Genomic DNA, 16,189 nt, shown 5'->3' with positions numbered 1-16,189 from the left:
TCTGTGGTTCAGTTCTGATGCTCACGTGCCTACTGTTGGTGCTTACGATGGTGGACAGGAGTCAGCATGGGCACCCTGATCAGGCTGCAGCTATGCAGCCCCATACGCATCAAACTGCATTACACTTTGTATTCTGACACCTTTCCTTAAGAACCAATATGAGCTACAGTAGCTCGTCTGTTGGATCGGAACACACAGGCCAGCCTTCCCTCCCCATGTGCATTAATGTGCCTTAGCCACCCATGACCCTGATGCTGATTCACCACTGTTCCTTCCATGGACCTCTTTTGATGGATACTGACAACTGCAGACCAGAAACACCCCACAAGAGCTGCAGTTTTGGAGATGCACTGACCCCTCGTCTAGTCATCACAACTTGGCCCTTGCCAAACTCGCTCAAATCCTTACACTTGCCCATTTTTCCTGCTTCTAACACATCAACTTCAGGACAAAATGTTCAGTTGCTGCCTAATATATCCCACCCACTAACAGGTGCTGTGATAAAGAGATAATCAGCGTTATTCACTGTCAGTGGTAGCAATGTTATGCCTGATTGGTGTGTTACATAATACAGCTATAATTTACTACAGTGATATTTCACCGGTCTGTTATTGCTGTGGAAAGAATCGTGCTTTTGAGGTTATTCATGGTCTGTTGAAAGTACCTTGTTTATGCTTTTACACTTTTAACTGTCATTTTAATGTTTGATGGTTGAATTGTGAGTAGAATAATGTAATCTTGTACCCAGTTATAAACAACATATTATTGTATTCAGAGAGTCAGATTTTAACTGATTGTTTACAGCTTAAAGGGTTAGTTCAACCAAAAATTAAAATTAGCCCATAAATTACTCATAAGTCATCCTAGGTGTATATGACTTTATTCTTTCAGACCAACCTAGTCGGAGTTATATTAAAAATGCTGTTTAATGGCACTCAGCAGGTGTTGCAGTGCATCAGTCCAAAAGAAGTTGAATAAAAAACACACATCCATTAAAAAAATTTCTCACACAGCTCTGGGAGGGTGAACAAAAGCCTCCTGCAGCGAATCGAAAGAAAAATATCCATATTACTTTAATGTAGCATGCGGGAGAATGACATATGGGGTCTGCACCGGTGAGTCTTGTGAAAACGTCTCAGGTTACGAATGTAACCATGGTTCCCTGAGAGGGAACGAGACACTGCGTCCTCTGAGGGGACACTATGGGGAACACCTCGTCGTGACCTGTGTCTGAAGCATACTTTGAAAAACGCCAACGTGTTGGCCGGCGACAGCCTCTGACGTCACTACCAGCGCGACTATAAATACGCGCCCGTAGGACCCGTCACTTATCTTCTTCGTGAAGCTTGCGTCCGAAGCATGGCAGGGAGCTAGAGGGCGCAGTGTCTCGTTCCCTCTCAGGGAACCATGGTTACATTCGTAACCTGAGACGTTCCCTTTCAAGGGAACTTCGAACTGCGTCCTCTGAGGGGACACTATGGGGAACAGTATACCCACGCCGCCATGCTGAGGGGAGTGCAGACCAGAATCATGGCAAACACTAAGTACCAACTCTACCGCTTTTCTCTTCACCGGGAGTCGCCCCTGGGCGACATACCCAAATTATCCTGTAGGGCCCTGGCCCGGGGTAGAGCTAAAGGCTTGGAATCACAGAGATTCCTTTAAAGGGATATGGCTAATAGCCTGGCACTTTCCTCTACCACGTCTTTGCCTGTCACACAGGGGCTACTGCTAGCTTTCGCAAAACTTGCCGAAAGGGCTGTCCCCACAGCACTCTAGTAGCGGCGCCCTGTTCTAGATAGGTATCCGAGGATACCTAGGTGGAGTGGTGCCCAAGATGAATGGGGCTTAAACCAACTCAAGAAAGGGCACGAAGCAGCAGCGCGAAGCCCTTACCATCTAGGGTTTTTAGAAAGAACGCAGAGACTAGCGTGCGAACTTACCACAATGTGGATTTCAGAAAGTGCGCAAAGACTCCACGTGCACACTTACCATAACATGGATTTACAAATACTGTTCTAAGGAGGGGCTCTTGTGGAACTCTGTCAGAGCAGCTCGTAGAAGAATGGCCCGGGAGCAGAGCAATTGGAGGCCTCAGCCCCTGCCTCAGCAGGATGCCTGCTCTCACAGAGCGTCTCAAACAGTATGTGGTACTGGAGCGCTCTGAAGAACCGGGAATCAGTCTCCCAAGAGAGGAAGACTCCGACCTCCGAGCAGCATGCTCATAGGTGACCCTTTCAGAAAAGGGGAGCGCTGCTGAACTACCCGAGAATTGCCCACACAGGCCCCCCCAAGTTGAGGGGGCTTGGGGTGTACAATAAGTACACACCGGTTGGATGAAGCCCAAGGAACACCGGGGCGAATCATCCCAAGAAAGGGAACAAAGCGGAGCGCGTAACCCTTACCATACAGGATTTTAGAAAGTGCGCAGAGTCTTGCGTGCACACTTACCACTTTACGTGGATTTCAGAAAGTGCGCAGAGTCTTGCGTGCACACTTACCACTTTACGTGGATTTCAGACAGTGCGCAAAGCGTTAACGTGCACACTGACCACCATGTGGATTTGAGAAAGTACACAGGCAAGCGTGTGTACTGAAAGGTTACCTGACAACCACAGTATGTGGGAGCTCACATTCAGAGAGGCCTGTGAAGCCTGCTACCTGATAACAACAATATGTGGGAGTTCACCTACAGAGAGGCCTAGAGAGGCCTACTATCTGTTACCAGATAACCACCTCAGTGGAAACTGAAAGCACTCGACTCCAGGGAGGCCTGGTGAGGCCTACTACCTGACAACCACAAATCGCGGGAGCTCGCTTTTTAGGAAACGCACAGTATGTGGGAGCTAAATCTCCAGGGAGGCCTGGTGAGGCCTACTACCTGGCGACCACAGTATGTGGGAGCTCGTCTTCAGAGAGACCTGATGAAGCCTACTATCTGAAAACCACAATGTGCTATTTAGTGGAACGCACAAAATGTGGGAGCTAAATCTCCAGGGAGGCCTGGTGAGGCCTACTACCTGGCAACCATAGTATGTGGGAGCTCGCCTTCAGAGAGACCTGATGAAGCCTACTATCTGAAAAAAACCACAATACGTTATTCCGTGGAAACGCATAGTATGTGGGAGCTAAATCTCCAGGGAGGCCTAGTGAGGCCTACTACCTGGCATCCACAGTATGTGGGAGCTCGTCTTCAGAGAGACCTGGTGAAGCCTACTATCTGAAAAAAACACAATATGCTATTCCATGGAAATGCATAGTATGTGGGAGCTAAATCTCCAGGGAGGCCTGGTGAGGCCTACTACCTGGCGACTACCGAACGTGGGAGCTCACCTTCAGAGAGACCTGGTGAAGCCTACTATCTGAAAACCACAATATGCTATAGAAAGGAGACGCACAGTATGTGGGAGCTAAATCACCAGGGAGGCCTGGTGAGGCCTACTACCTGGCAACCACAGTAAGTGGGAGCTCATCTTCAGAGAGACCTGATGAAGCCTACTATCTGAAAAAAACACAATATGCTACCCCGTTGAAATGCATAGTATGTGGGAGCTAAATCTCCAGGGAGGCCTGGTGAGGCCTACTACCTGGCTACTCACCTGAGGCAGTAAATAAAGAGCTTCTTGCCGTAACCACCACCTCCCCGGATGCGCCAGGCGGCCCCTCAGGGTGACCTGGCCGGACATCTATGGAATTCCCTGCAGTGCTGTGCCAATTCTTTGGCCACCTAGCTACTGTAAAGGAAACTCACAGAGATTGTTAGTAGACATATAACCACCAGCAACACAACGTCCATAAACAGGTAGAGCAAGGGTTACGTACTCACCCACCCTCCTGTACTGGAGTCCCGCTGCGGGGCGCCCCCTTCTGGTCCGGACCGTCAGTAAGGCGGTTGCTATGAACATAGAACCAACCAAAACGTCATAGGTCCAGGAAGGAGACTGTTATGTGAGAGACTGTCCACCTAACCTCGATCAGGTGGAAAGCTGGTGGCTACAGGGGAATTAGGCAGGGGAGGACAAAAAACAGAGGTTAAAAACAGAGGTTAAAAACATCCGGAGCTACTAGGTCATCCTACCACTCTGACCCGGGCGAGGACGCCGCCTCGTCTGAATCACGTCCCTCAGACCCTGCTTACCGCTCCGTGACCCGCGGTTCCTCTTGCCCCTGCCCTTAGTTGGGGGAGGAGCGCGAGCCGCAACACTAGCCTTCTGCGCCCCTCTACGACCCTCAGATCGAGATGGGCCAGGACCCCTGAGTTGCTCAGGCTCGGACCTGGACCTTCGTGGAATGAAGGATTTAAAGTCCGCTGAGCGCGCCCTTGCCTCCCTGAACTTCCCGACCAACATCTCGACGGAGGTACCAAAAAGCTCAGAAGGTGAGACCGGAGCATCGAGAAGAAACCCCCTTTCTTCCTTCCCGATGTCAGCCAGGTTCACCCACAGATGTCTCTCCATCACCACCATGGCCGCCATAGACCTGCCCATGGCGGAGGAGGCCTGCTTGGTAGCTCGGAGAGAGAGGTCTGTGGTGCGGCGCAGCTCGGCTACCTGGTCAGGTGAAAGGCCCTCACCTGTATCCAGGTCCCTCAGCAGGTCAGCCTGGTAGGCCTGGAGCACCGCCATCGTGTGCAGTGAAGCCACAGCCTGACCAGCTGCCGCGTATGACCTGCCATTTAAGCGGGATGTATCTTGGAGGGGCTTAGATGGCAAAGCGGGAGATTTAAGAGAGGACGTTTGCCCCACAGAGAGATAGCAAGCCAGCGTCTCTTCTACAGGGGGCATCCTCTCATAGCCGTTCTCATGCAAGCCCTCGATATTAGCTCGTATGCTGAAACCGGTGGATACGAGAGGAAAACGGCCTCTTCCATTCCTTTTCGACTTCTGCATGTAAGTCAGGCAAGAATGGAAGGCTCACCTGGGCTGGAGGGCTATGGTCAGACAAGTACCGCTCAGCGAGGCGACCTCGTGGCGCCACCTTACTGGCACGCTTCCATGGCAAATCTAATTTTGCCGTGGCGCGATCCATAACCTCTAACAGCTCCTCATACGCGGGACAGGAGGATTGAGAAGGCTCAGCCTCAGCTTCTTCACCACTCTCAGACGTCTCCTGCTCTTCCTGGGTAGAACCCAGCAGAGCACTAACTTCAGTGTCAGATTGGGTTAATGATACCACATCTGCCTCCCGAAGTTCGCTCTCGTTCGCCGCCGGAGAGTGTGAAAGGGAAGGTCCCTCTCTACACTCCTCTGCGAGATCCATTTGTGATCCCCACGAGCTCATTCTCCTCCGTGCCTCGGCAACGGCGGGACCTGAGCCGCGGGATTCAGATGGCTGTCCCTCTTTCCTCGAAAAGAGAGACAAACGAGAGTGGAGCTTTCTCAGAGAGAAACGCTCGCAGTGCACGCAGACCGCCCCCTCAAGGACATCGCGCGCGTGCTCTTCGCCCAAACAAGAGACGCAAAGAGTGTGTGTGTCATCGGGTGTCAGATAACGCTGACACGGATGCACACACTGTCTAAACGCCTTGCTAGTGGAAGCCATGATGAAAACAGTAATAGATCGCTCTTACCGTTTTGGTCGTTTCTCAGATGCACGCTTCAAACAAAACAGTCAACTGAAGATGAAGAAGATAAGTAACGGGTCCTACGGGCGCGTATTTATAGTCGCGCTGGTAGTGACGTCAGAGGCTGTCGCCGGCCAACACGTTGGCGTTTTTCAAAGTATGCTTCAGACACGGGTCACGACGAGGTGTTCCCCATAGTGTCCCCTCAGAGGACGCAGTTCGAAGTTCCCTTGAAAGGGAACCAACGTTTGTTAACAGGAGCAAAGGAAGCAAAGGTTCCTTACTTTAGCAAAGGGAAACCAGTCTCCTCTTGGCTTATATCGAAATGCCAGGACTGGAATTGAGAACCGCTGGTTTGGAAGGTCAGCTGCTGATTGCATGAGCTAATATGTGACCTCAATAGACAGAGGCAGAAATCATCCATTGTTTAATCCATTTATTGGCAAGACATCACAATTATATATTCCCCTATAGTCCTAAGGGGGTAATGCCTTGCCCTAAACATCATTGCTTCATATAAATCTCCCTTCTTTCCATTGCAAAACATCCTCCTTCCTCAGAATGTGATAGTGATTATCGAAGTGATACAGAAAATAGAACCCATCATTAATTTGCAGACTGTATGAGGTAAAATAAGAAATATATACAGTATATACATGACAATGTTCACAGTCGTTCAACAGTTTATGGTCAGTAATTTTATTTATTTTATTTTTTTTGCTTTTTTTAAAGATATTGTTTATTCAGCAAGGATGCATTAACTTGATCAAAATTCAACTTCAAAAAAATGCTGTTCTTTTAAACATTTCATTCATCAAAGAATCTGAAAAAAGTATCACAGTTTCCTCCAAAAAAATATTAAGAATTTTTCAATACTGATATACAAAATGCGTGTTGAGCACCAAATGAGCAGTGTAGATTGATTTCTGAAGGATCATATGACAATACAGACTGGAGTAATGGCTGCTGCAAAATTCAGCTTTGCATCACAGGAATAAAATTACATTTTAAAATATTTTAAATTGTAATAATATTTCGTAATGTTACTGTTTTACTGTATATTTGATCAAATAAATATGGCCTTGGTGAATAAAAGAGACTGCTTTCAAATACATTACAAAAATCTAACCATCCTTTTATATATCAACAATATGAGCACAATGTAAAATTATTTCAGAAATGTATGGTCTTTCTAATGTAGCCAAAAGGGTAAAACAGAATAGGGACGAACTAACAAGCCTCAGAACCTTTGGGGTGAAAGAAGGATGAAATGGACCATTTGTCATCTAAGTACTTGTCTAATGAAGTGGATTTCCTTGCCAATATTTGGCACACCATTTAAAATGAGGGCATTTGTTTATAAATGAGAAAGTGTCTCAGATCTAAATGAAGCTTCTGCAAATCACTAAGCAAACTGTCAGGTCCACATGATTACACTTGCCAAGTGGCAGTCTGCCACATGGTTTTATTGACATAGTCAACACCTTTCCAATTTAAAGCCAAAATTCTCCAATGCTCAAACATTTGTATGCTAATCAAGAGAAAATACTCCTGCAAGTGATTCATCTAGCAAACTGCGTGTCCTTTCCAGCCACCAAAGTGTCCATACATTTTCAGTTTCATAGACATTTGGACACACAGACAATATCAGGGTGGCACACTGGGGTCACAGGAGGGCGGGGGGAGATTAATTTAGAAACAATTTTCATTTGAAAGTTGCTAGTAAATTTCACAAACAATTGCAAGTGGTACATATTAAGTAATGCCATATTAATCTATAATCTCTAATCTAACAGTAATAGCAATATCTTATATCCAACTAAAATGCAAAGTAAAATTTTTGTTTTTATAAAAATTATACCGCAGAAAATGTCAATTTTGCATGAGAAGCCAAAAAACACTGTAAAAAAATAACACTGTAAAAAAAAATTACATATACTGAAGATAAAGATAATTTTTCCATTACAGTATAAACAAGTTCACATGCAAGCAGGATTATTTTAGTATCATGGAGATATTATTTTACGTTTTATTAATTTGTATTTTTATAGTTTCTGTTTTAAATTTAACGTTTTTTTTAATTTCTAAGTTAAGTTGCAGCTAGCTAAAATAAAATATTTTTATTTATTATTATTATTGTCTATTTTATTTCAGTTAACAAAAATTGTTTTATAGTTTTATTTTTAGTAAACTGCATGCAAGACTTTTCAGAGGAAAAACATCAATAGACATAGAAATGTGCTTATAAAACAACCAAGGGTCATTTGTGAAAACACCTAACATACCGCCATGTGTTTTTCAGTATGGTATAAAGAAGAAGGAAGAGAAGGAGGCAGAAGCCCAGGCAGCCATGGAGCAGGCGTCAGAAGGCAGTCTGACCCGTCCCAAGAAAGCCATCCCCGCCGGCTGTGGTGATGAAGAAGAGGAGGAGGAAAGCATCGTGGACACCGTCATGAAGTTTCTCCCCGGCCCACTTCAAGATATGTTCAATAAAAAGTAACAGTGTTATGACAAGTAGTGATAAAACATGAATCATTAATGTCATGAAATCCACCTTCTCTTTCCCCGTTCCTCATTTTGCATTTGTTCTAAGATCTCTGGACTCAAAAAGTGTGCCATAACATCTGTCTTTAACTGCGATACATATGTGACATTTTCTGATTAAAAGAATGAGAAAAAATACAACGTGTGCACTAGAAATGTTACATTGCATATATCTGTCTCTGTTTAAAGACAAATTTAATGCCCCCTGAGTCCAGACATTAGAGCAAGAATATTCCCCATGCTTCATTAATTTTGTTTGTAAATAGCAAATAAGAAAAATTACTATATGACTACAGATGACTATGAGTAAAAGCCATAAATTTATCTTGGAGATGTTTCTCCAGCCATATCATATTTTTGATTGTTGCTCTGTTATAGATATTACTGAAAATCCCATGTGGTATACTTACAGATATATACTGTATACAGATTCATTTATCATCCATACTTCAGACTAGTATAGTTCCTACTGCCATCATGAATTGTCACATCATATCTGATTAATATGACTGAAAACTGTAATATGAAAGAGAACGTAGGATATCACACAAGATCTGGTTGTTTTGCTGGATGTTTTCCTCTAAGCATGCACACAATTTTTCTTAGTTTTTTTTTTTTTTTGTACACTGTATCCTATTTCATTTGGCATTTAGCTAAAATACACTGAAATTTAAGGCAATAACTGGTTTTGCATTTTGTTGTCTGACAGACACCAGTGTTAAATGGCATGTTGCTCACATCTCTGTATAAGATCTTCCTTTAGAGAAAACAAAACCACACAGTACATCCCTCATTATATTGTCAAGCACATCACACTCTATTAAACTTTTTTTTTTTGATAGATTAAAATGAAATCACATGTGTTTGCTAGCCACCGTGAGTGAAACTTTAGCTCTTAGTGCTCATATTGAATTGATTTATTTGTGCTTTTTACAGCAATTAAGAATGTGAGGGTTAACATAGATCACATACAATTACAATTGGATCAATAGGGCTATATGCATATATATAAAGATATAATCTCCTCATCTTCACTGCTGTACAGTAGAATCTAAGTCTAAGTGTCTACATTTATTTACGTTAGCTCTCACAATGTGGTTGTGAGCACACATTACATAAAACAGACAGTGACAATGGTGCAATATTTGTTTCTGAATGAAGATGTCCTGTGTACGTTGGTTGTATAGGGGACTCTGCTCCCAAATCAAGCAATAACAGACAATCTTCATGATTATGTATTCAGCTTATTTGAGAATGTTTGTGTGCAAATGCTGTGTCGTCTTCCTGGTATCAGTCAAATGAGCGTAGTGAAAGTAAACTGGAGAAGGAAGTTGCGTGATTACTACTTTTTAGGATCTCTAAATGAAGCCTGGCTCTTGTTTAATTAGAGACAAAATGATCTGACTTGTGTTTTTATGCTTGCTTGTTGTTAGTTTATGTTTGACATTATTTCTTGTTGTTGTAACTGCATTGAGAAGAGGGAAAACAGCGGGACTGAAATCCTCAATAACGAGAAAATCAGATTTGAAAGATGCGGAGTCAGATTGTATTATCCATTCTCTCTTTTTTTAACAAGAAAAAAAAAAGATAAACTAGGCTGTGGTTTGATAGAGTATGCTGGTATTCTCAGTAGATTACGTCCACAATTATTGTAAATAACAATGCGTTCAGGAAAACCTGTTAGTCGCAGATCATTGTGTATGTCTATACCGAGGCAAATTTAAAATTCAGAAAAATAGTAGCTAGGAATCAGGCTGACATTTTGTTGTTTTGAACATTCCAAATATTCCAGACATTCCAGTCGATCCACACTGGCTTGTGTGCATATAAATAATAATTTAAAAAAATGTATTCAATGTTTCTAGAAAGCATATAAACCATGGCTTTAAAAGTAGAACCCAGTTTAGTTCATAGTGTCGATTAGCACACGGTCACAGTGATGTCATATTGTTCGGTCCTGCCATGTACTACAAGAAACTTAATTAAAAACAAGAAAGTTAATTAAAATATATTAATATTTATGATATGGATGTGCTTGCAGATTAGAATGGTGTCCTTCAACAGCTAAACAAACTAGCCAGTTGCTAAGATGCTACATTTCATAATAGTGGTCAATCATCCTGAATGTTGTCTAATGTTACTGCCACTTGTATTTAAGGCCTTTGCTCACTAGAAGTGACGACATGAGCTGTAACACTTTCAGAAAGATGAGATTCAGCTTAAAACATTAGCATAACATACAGTCGCTAATGAAATACGTGCAACCTTTCACGCAAATGACTTAAAATCTTGCGTTTCTGCCATTCAGTGTGTACTTTACAATCAACAGAGGCCGTTTTTGGGCACAAATTTTGCAGTTCCATGATTTTTCTACATGACTATCAACTGTCTTTGATTCTGCCGCTCTCATAGTATGATCTGTGTGACGTGGTGAATTTCCAACAGCTGCACTGATAAAGTAAATACTGCCCGAAACACATCTCCCGTCCTATCATCACCTGTTTTATTAAACCAAAGAGTGTTCCTGTTTGTGAGAACCATTATACTATTATTTCTAATTTTTAATGTTGTTCTTTTGCATTAGTGTTTAAAGTAGTGTGATATGTGATTATCATCTCAGCTCTCTGGGATTTGGGTTTTGTGATTGTCCTTAACAGATTCCTAAAACAAACAAAGAAATGATCACACAATTAAATTTTAAGTCTAAAAACAATCAATGACAAAATGTTCACCCATTCCCTAAAATATTTTCTATTCAATACTGCATAAGAGTAAAGGAGAAAAATATTGCATAGTCATCATCATGTTGTCTAAATGTAAATCATACATTCACTCAAAGTCATTCCGTGTCTCTCAGATGCTAATGAAGATACTGCCTAACACAGTAATGTTATGAAATATTCCATTGTTGTTATCTGAATGTACTTGTCTACTGTTTTACTGCATCGTCCTACACGGTTTCCTCTATGTTAAAAACAATAAATTATCTTGGTGTGATTTTCTGTCTGTAATCTGTTCTTGTTCCTGTCTCTTGGTGGTTGTATTTTGGGAAAATTATGTTTCTTATTTGGTGCATTTTTTTCAGTCATTGTAGATCTTTCTGCCTCTCTCTTTTTTGATGAATTGTATGCATGCATATGATGTCCATTGTAGGTGAGGTCGTAAATGATATTTCTGTGTGTCCTCTGTGTTTTCTGAGCGCTCCATCTGTAGGCCTCACTGCATGCCTGTTATAGACAAATTTTAGACTGTAACATTCCTGCCAAATGGAATCACCAACACGAATAATAAAGTGATTTCATATAATTTTTTATGGTGTTGTGTTCCTGCTTTCTGGTGGACTACAAAATCTCCTGTTTATTAAGGCTGAAGGAAAACAGAAACAAATATTTTTATTGTCAAGGACGAACAAGTTATCTTATAAATACAATTATTATATATTATATAGTGTAATCTGCAAAAAAAAAAAATCTTCTCAAAGAGTATTTCTGTCTTATTTTTCAGTTAAAATATTTCACAATTTTAGAGTATGTACAGGTGCTGGTCATATAATTAGAATTAATTCGATTCAAAAAGTGAAACTTGTATATTATATTCATTCATTACACACAGACTGCTGCTGGGTGGTCCAAAGTTATGTTCTCTGATGAAAGTAAATTTTGCATTTCCTTTGTAAATCTTGGAAATAAAATTTCCTGAATTTGGGATTTTCCTTAGTTGTCAGTTATAATCATAAAAATTAAATTAAATAAACATTTGAAATATATCAGTCTGTGTAATGAATGAATATAATATACAAGTTTCACGTTTTGAATGGAATTAGTGAAATAAATCAACTTTTTGATGATATTCTAATTATATGACCAGCACCTGTATATTTAATGCAACTGTATTTTGACTTACTATATAAGCAGATTTATTTATTTATTTTTTACCTATTTTGAGTGTAAACAAAAACAAAAATTAAATAAAAATAATTTAATCTACCAGTGCACAAAGACAAAATACACTTGTATTTGAGACACAATCTATTAAAACATGTCTAATATTTTATGCAGTCAGGCTATCTTTAGGGTTTTTTAGAAGTTTTACTGGAAAACTATTTATTATTTATCAAAAAATTTTATAATTAAGATACTGTACATTAATAGGCTATATATACTTTTTTTTTTTGAGTGTGACTATTTGTTTTACAAAAATATCATGCCTAAATTTACTAATTTTCTGACAAATCTGAAATTAGTAAAAAAAATAATAAAATTAAATTAATTTTAAAATTAATAAAATAAATAACCTTGAAAGGGATTTAAACAGAATAATCTCACTGCATAAATCAATCAATCAATCAATCATTCAACCGATCGATCAATAAGTCAATAACATTAGGGCTGCTGAGGGAATTAAGGGTACAAAGGCACAAGTTCTTACCTAAAGAGGCCATATTGGTACCTTTAAGGTACATATTAGCACCTAAAAAAAAGTGAAGGTACTGCCCCAGTTATGGTTTTTGTACCTTTTTTTTCATGAGTAGATGCCCTACTGAATTTTACATGGATGAAAACGAAGCTGTGAATTTATTTTATTTTTTGGTTTTTGGACTGAACGTCTTTTGGAAAGATTTCGACACTTAAACAATCCATTGAACACCTTGTATTTCTATCTCTCAAAGACTTGTTTTCATTCCTGTCAAAACATAAATATGCAACTTTTAATTCTCACTACCTTGACCTATATGGCCTTTTTAAAAGGTGCGATCAAAAAGTCACATAATTTCTAACCCTTTTCCATTGATGGCAAGTTTAGAAAACATATTAGACATGAATATTAAGATGACACTCAATGGAGCTCAATGATTTATCCTAATGAAAGAGTACAGAATGACAGTCCTGGAAGAGCTGGTGGGTGATAATTTTCTATAACTATTGTATTAACACTTGTATACTGTAGGAATGAGCTCGATCTATTTTACTAATTTGTCCAGTTGTCTAAAAGCTAATAAAAGTAAACTGCTTTAGACAACTTAAGGCTCCTATATTGCTTTTAACAGTGCAAGAGGGAAATCAAAGAACTAGAGCTCTAATTGCATAGCGTAGCATATTCCTGCATCTCCGTTTACTATTACAGTATGTCTGTGCTTTTGCACAGAAGCACGTGATCTACTTCCTTCTCCACAAAAACATGAGGTTGCTGGAGGAAAAAAAAAATCAATTCCATTATCATTTATGCTCAAGGGTGGCCTTTTCATACTCAGCTGGTTTCTTCATGTCAGAACGGCACTCAGCAGAGCCAGGCTTCAATTGGCGTCCTGCAGCCATGAAAAGTCTATGTCAATTAAATGGTCTCCATTGGGCCATACATAAGATTTGTGAGGAGACCCCTAATCACATTTTACATAAGAAACATTTCTGAGGTAATCTCTTGAGGTGGATCTCTCTGCAACCAGTATTCAGCAGCACATCTTATCTAAAATAATAGCAGCAGTATGGTATATGGTATAGCAGTATTTTATTAGAGAGTTCTGATTTGTGACCAAACCATTTCTTTAAATTGGATTTTTCCAATGAGTCACTTGGTCGAGTTCCCAAAAACCAGTCTAAAAGATTTGTTTGAAAATCTGGCCAATCTGGTTCTGAAATTCAAAAACATACTGATTCTGGTTGCAGCAGTGAACAGCTCACATGTATTATTTTATTTTATTTTTAGTGTGTCTTTTGTATCCTTTTTGCAGACTGAAACCCCTATTCTTCATAACTGCACAGTAAATATTAATAATTAATCAGAACAATTATATTTTTGTGTACAACAAAAGAACGTCAGGTTCAGAACGGCAGGAGGGCTAGTGTGATAACAGAATTGTTTTGTGAGACCAAAATTAACTGCATCATAATGTTATTTAAGGGAATGTTTCACCCCAAAATGAAAATGACTTGATCATTTACTCACTCTCATGTCATTCCAAAGGACATTGTGAACCAAACAGCATTGGAGCCCACCGTTTTCCATTATACACTAACCATTCAGAGCAAACTGACCACTGGGACCTCCTGTCAGGTCAGACATATCTTTTTTATTTTTTTAATTTTTTTAGCATTTGTATTAAGAATTTCATGTTCCAACAAATAAACAAATATAAAATATAAGTATAAAATATCAAGCCCCATTCCATCCCTTTGTATTCACATTTCTGAAGCCCTAAATCACTTATTTCACAAGCTTTCAAAAGCCCATCGGTTCCTTTATTTAAATACAATTACATTTGTACAACAACAATAAAAAATTATACCGAAATGTATTTGCCCAAAACATGACACATTTGCATTTTGATATTATTGCTATATTGATTAATCATGCACTGTTAGACCAGAAAGTCACCACAAAGCCACTCAGCACTATGACTGTTTTTTACAGTTTCATTGCAAGTATGAATGTCTCCATGAATCACAATATATGAGAAATTTAGCATTAGCAATAAATTATCTTGACTAAATGTACTGTAAATTAGTTCATGCAAATCATGATGAATGACTACCAAGAATTCTCTAAATTTTATTTATGATTAATATGTGATGCATATGAATATATCACTCCAAGAACATGAGCATGTGGTTCTCCCATAAATTTGCATGTCTGTCAGTCAGGGGATATCTATTTGCATTCAATAGATTCTCAGATTAGATGTGTAAATGAGGCTGAAGAGGAAAGATAGGGAGGAGTGTTCTATCATCAAATCTCTATCAGAGCAACAGCCCATTGGGAGGTGTTTTTGACCCAGGAATTTGAGATTCATCCTCTGAAATATGATATCCTCTGAATATTTTTTATAGCCTAGGGACACCATGATTGACAGCTCCATTGACACGCAAATGGTAAAAAGAGGGTGTGCTCTGGGAATGGAAAACAATGAAGGCAGCTCTTCTGGGACCTGCAGCTTTTAGGGACAGGTGAGAAGATGGCTACATACTGAAACGATACACACACATACAAGCCCTGCCTCCTAATGACAGGCGCTAACACATATCACTGGAATTATGGGCCATTTTATTTCAAAGGTTACCCCTGGAGGACTTCTCCATTTCAGCATAATATAAAGAAAGAGATTGAAGGCTATGGAGATTAGAAAAGCACTGCTGGAGAGACTTTGTGACCTCAATTAATGAGTCTGTGTCCTTAGACATTTTACAGATACTGAGAAACAGGGAAAAGTCACTCTCAGTCCGAAGCCAAATGTTGGAAGATTCCAAATCCAAATACAATGCGACAAAAACATTGTAACGTATAAGCAGTAAACAGCATGAGATAAAGCCAGTTACCTTCAGCTAAACTGACACTAAACTGCACTGCACGGTTTATTGGCTATAAAGAAATAATAGTGCTGTTCCAGTGCCTGGTGAGCTGCCTACATAGACAGCATTTTAAGGCATTGTAGGAATGCTACTGACACAAAGTCTGCTCCAATAGGTCAGATTACTAAAACAGCATTGCATGTATACTACGTGGAGAAGGCAATCCAGTGGCATGTGGTGAAGACCTTTAAAACCTTTTATACAACATCCGACAAATAATTGAGATGCAAAACTTACAAAATACTTTCAATAGAACGGTATGCATTGAAGAAATAAATAAAAATAACAAATGTCAATATATAACTTAAAATTGCAACCGATTATGACAAATGTCTCAAAATGTGTGTGCAAACCCATCACAGGTATACTTTGTTAATGCACTGCATTCAAGTTATGTCAGGGGTTCCCAAATTTTTTTGTCAGCTGACTCTCTTAGAAATAAAATATTTTAAGTACCTTCTGAGATTTTAAGTTAAAATTTCAATAATTTAATGACTTGTTCACAGTTCTGATGCTGATTAATGGTTAATCGCGACACATAAGTAAACATAACACATAGATTTTTTTTTAGTAGGTTTTATTTTGATAGGTTTTGTTTGATAGTAGTTATTTTGATGCATGGGGCTGCATGACTTGGCCTTAAATTATATTGTGACTTTTAAATTGTGAGCAAAGATGCTATCCCTAATGGAAATCATTACTTTTAAGGGTGTTCACACTTTGGTTCACACACAGTTAA

The 16,189-nt window shown here is 39.9% G+C and overlaps 1 protein-coding gene across 1 annotated transcript in view; it reads left to right on the top strand.

Moving 5' to 3' along the window:
- Positions 1 to 11,413, top strand: part of LOC132113865 (complexin-1) — a 62,548-nt gene extending 51,135 nt beyond the window's left edge. The window contains exon 4 of the mRNA XM_059521895.1: positions 7,866 to 11,413. Within this exon, the coding sequence (XP_059377878.1) occupies positions 7,866 to 8,063 (198 nt within the window). The 3' untranslated portion in view covers positions 8,064 to 11,413. The remainder of the gene's footprint in view (positions 1 to 7,865) is intronic.
- Positions 11,414 to 16,189: the final 4,776 nt, after the last annotated feature.

This window comes from Carassius carassius, chromosome 33, assembly GCF_963082965.1.
Source record: "Carassius carassius chromosome 33, fCarCar2.1, whole genome shotgun sequence".
In the NCBI taxonomy this organism is placed as follows: Eukaryota; Metazoa; Chordata; class Actinopteri; order Cypriniformes; family Cyprinidae; genus Carassius; species Carassius carassius.
The sequence above is the reverse complement of the archived record's forward strand: the minus strand, read 5'-3'. Positions and strand labels throughout refer to the sequence as shown.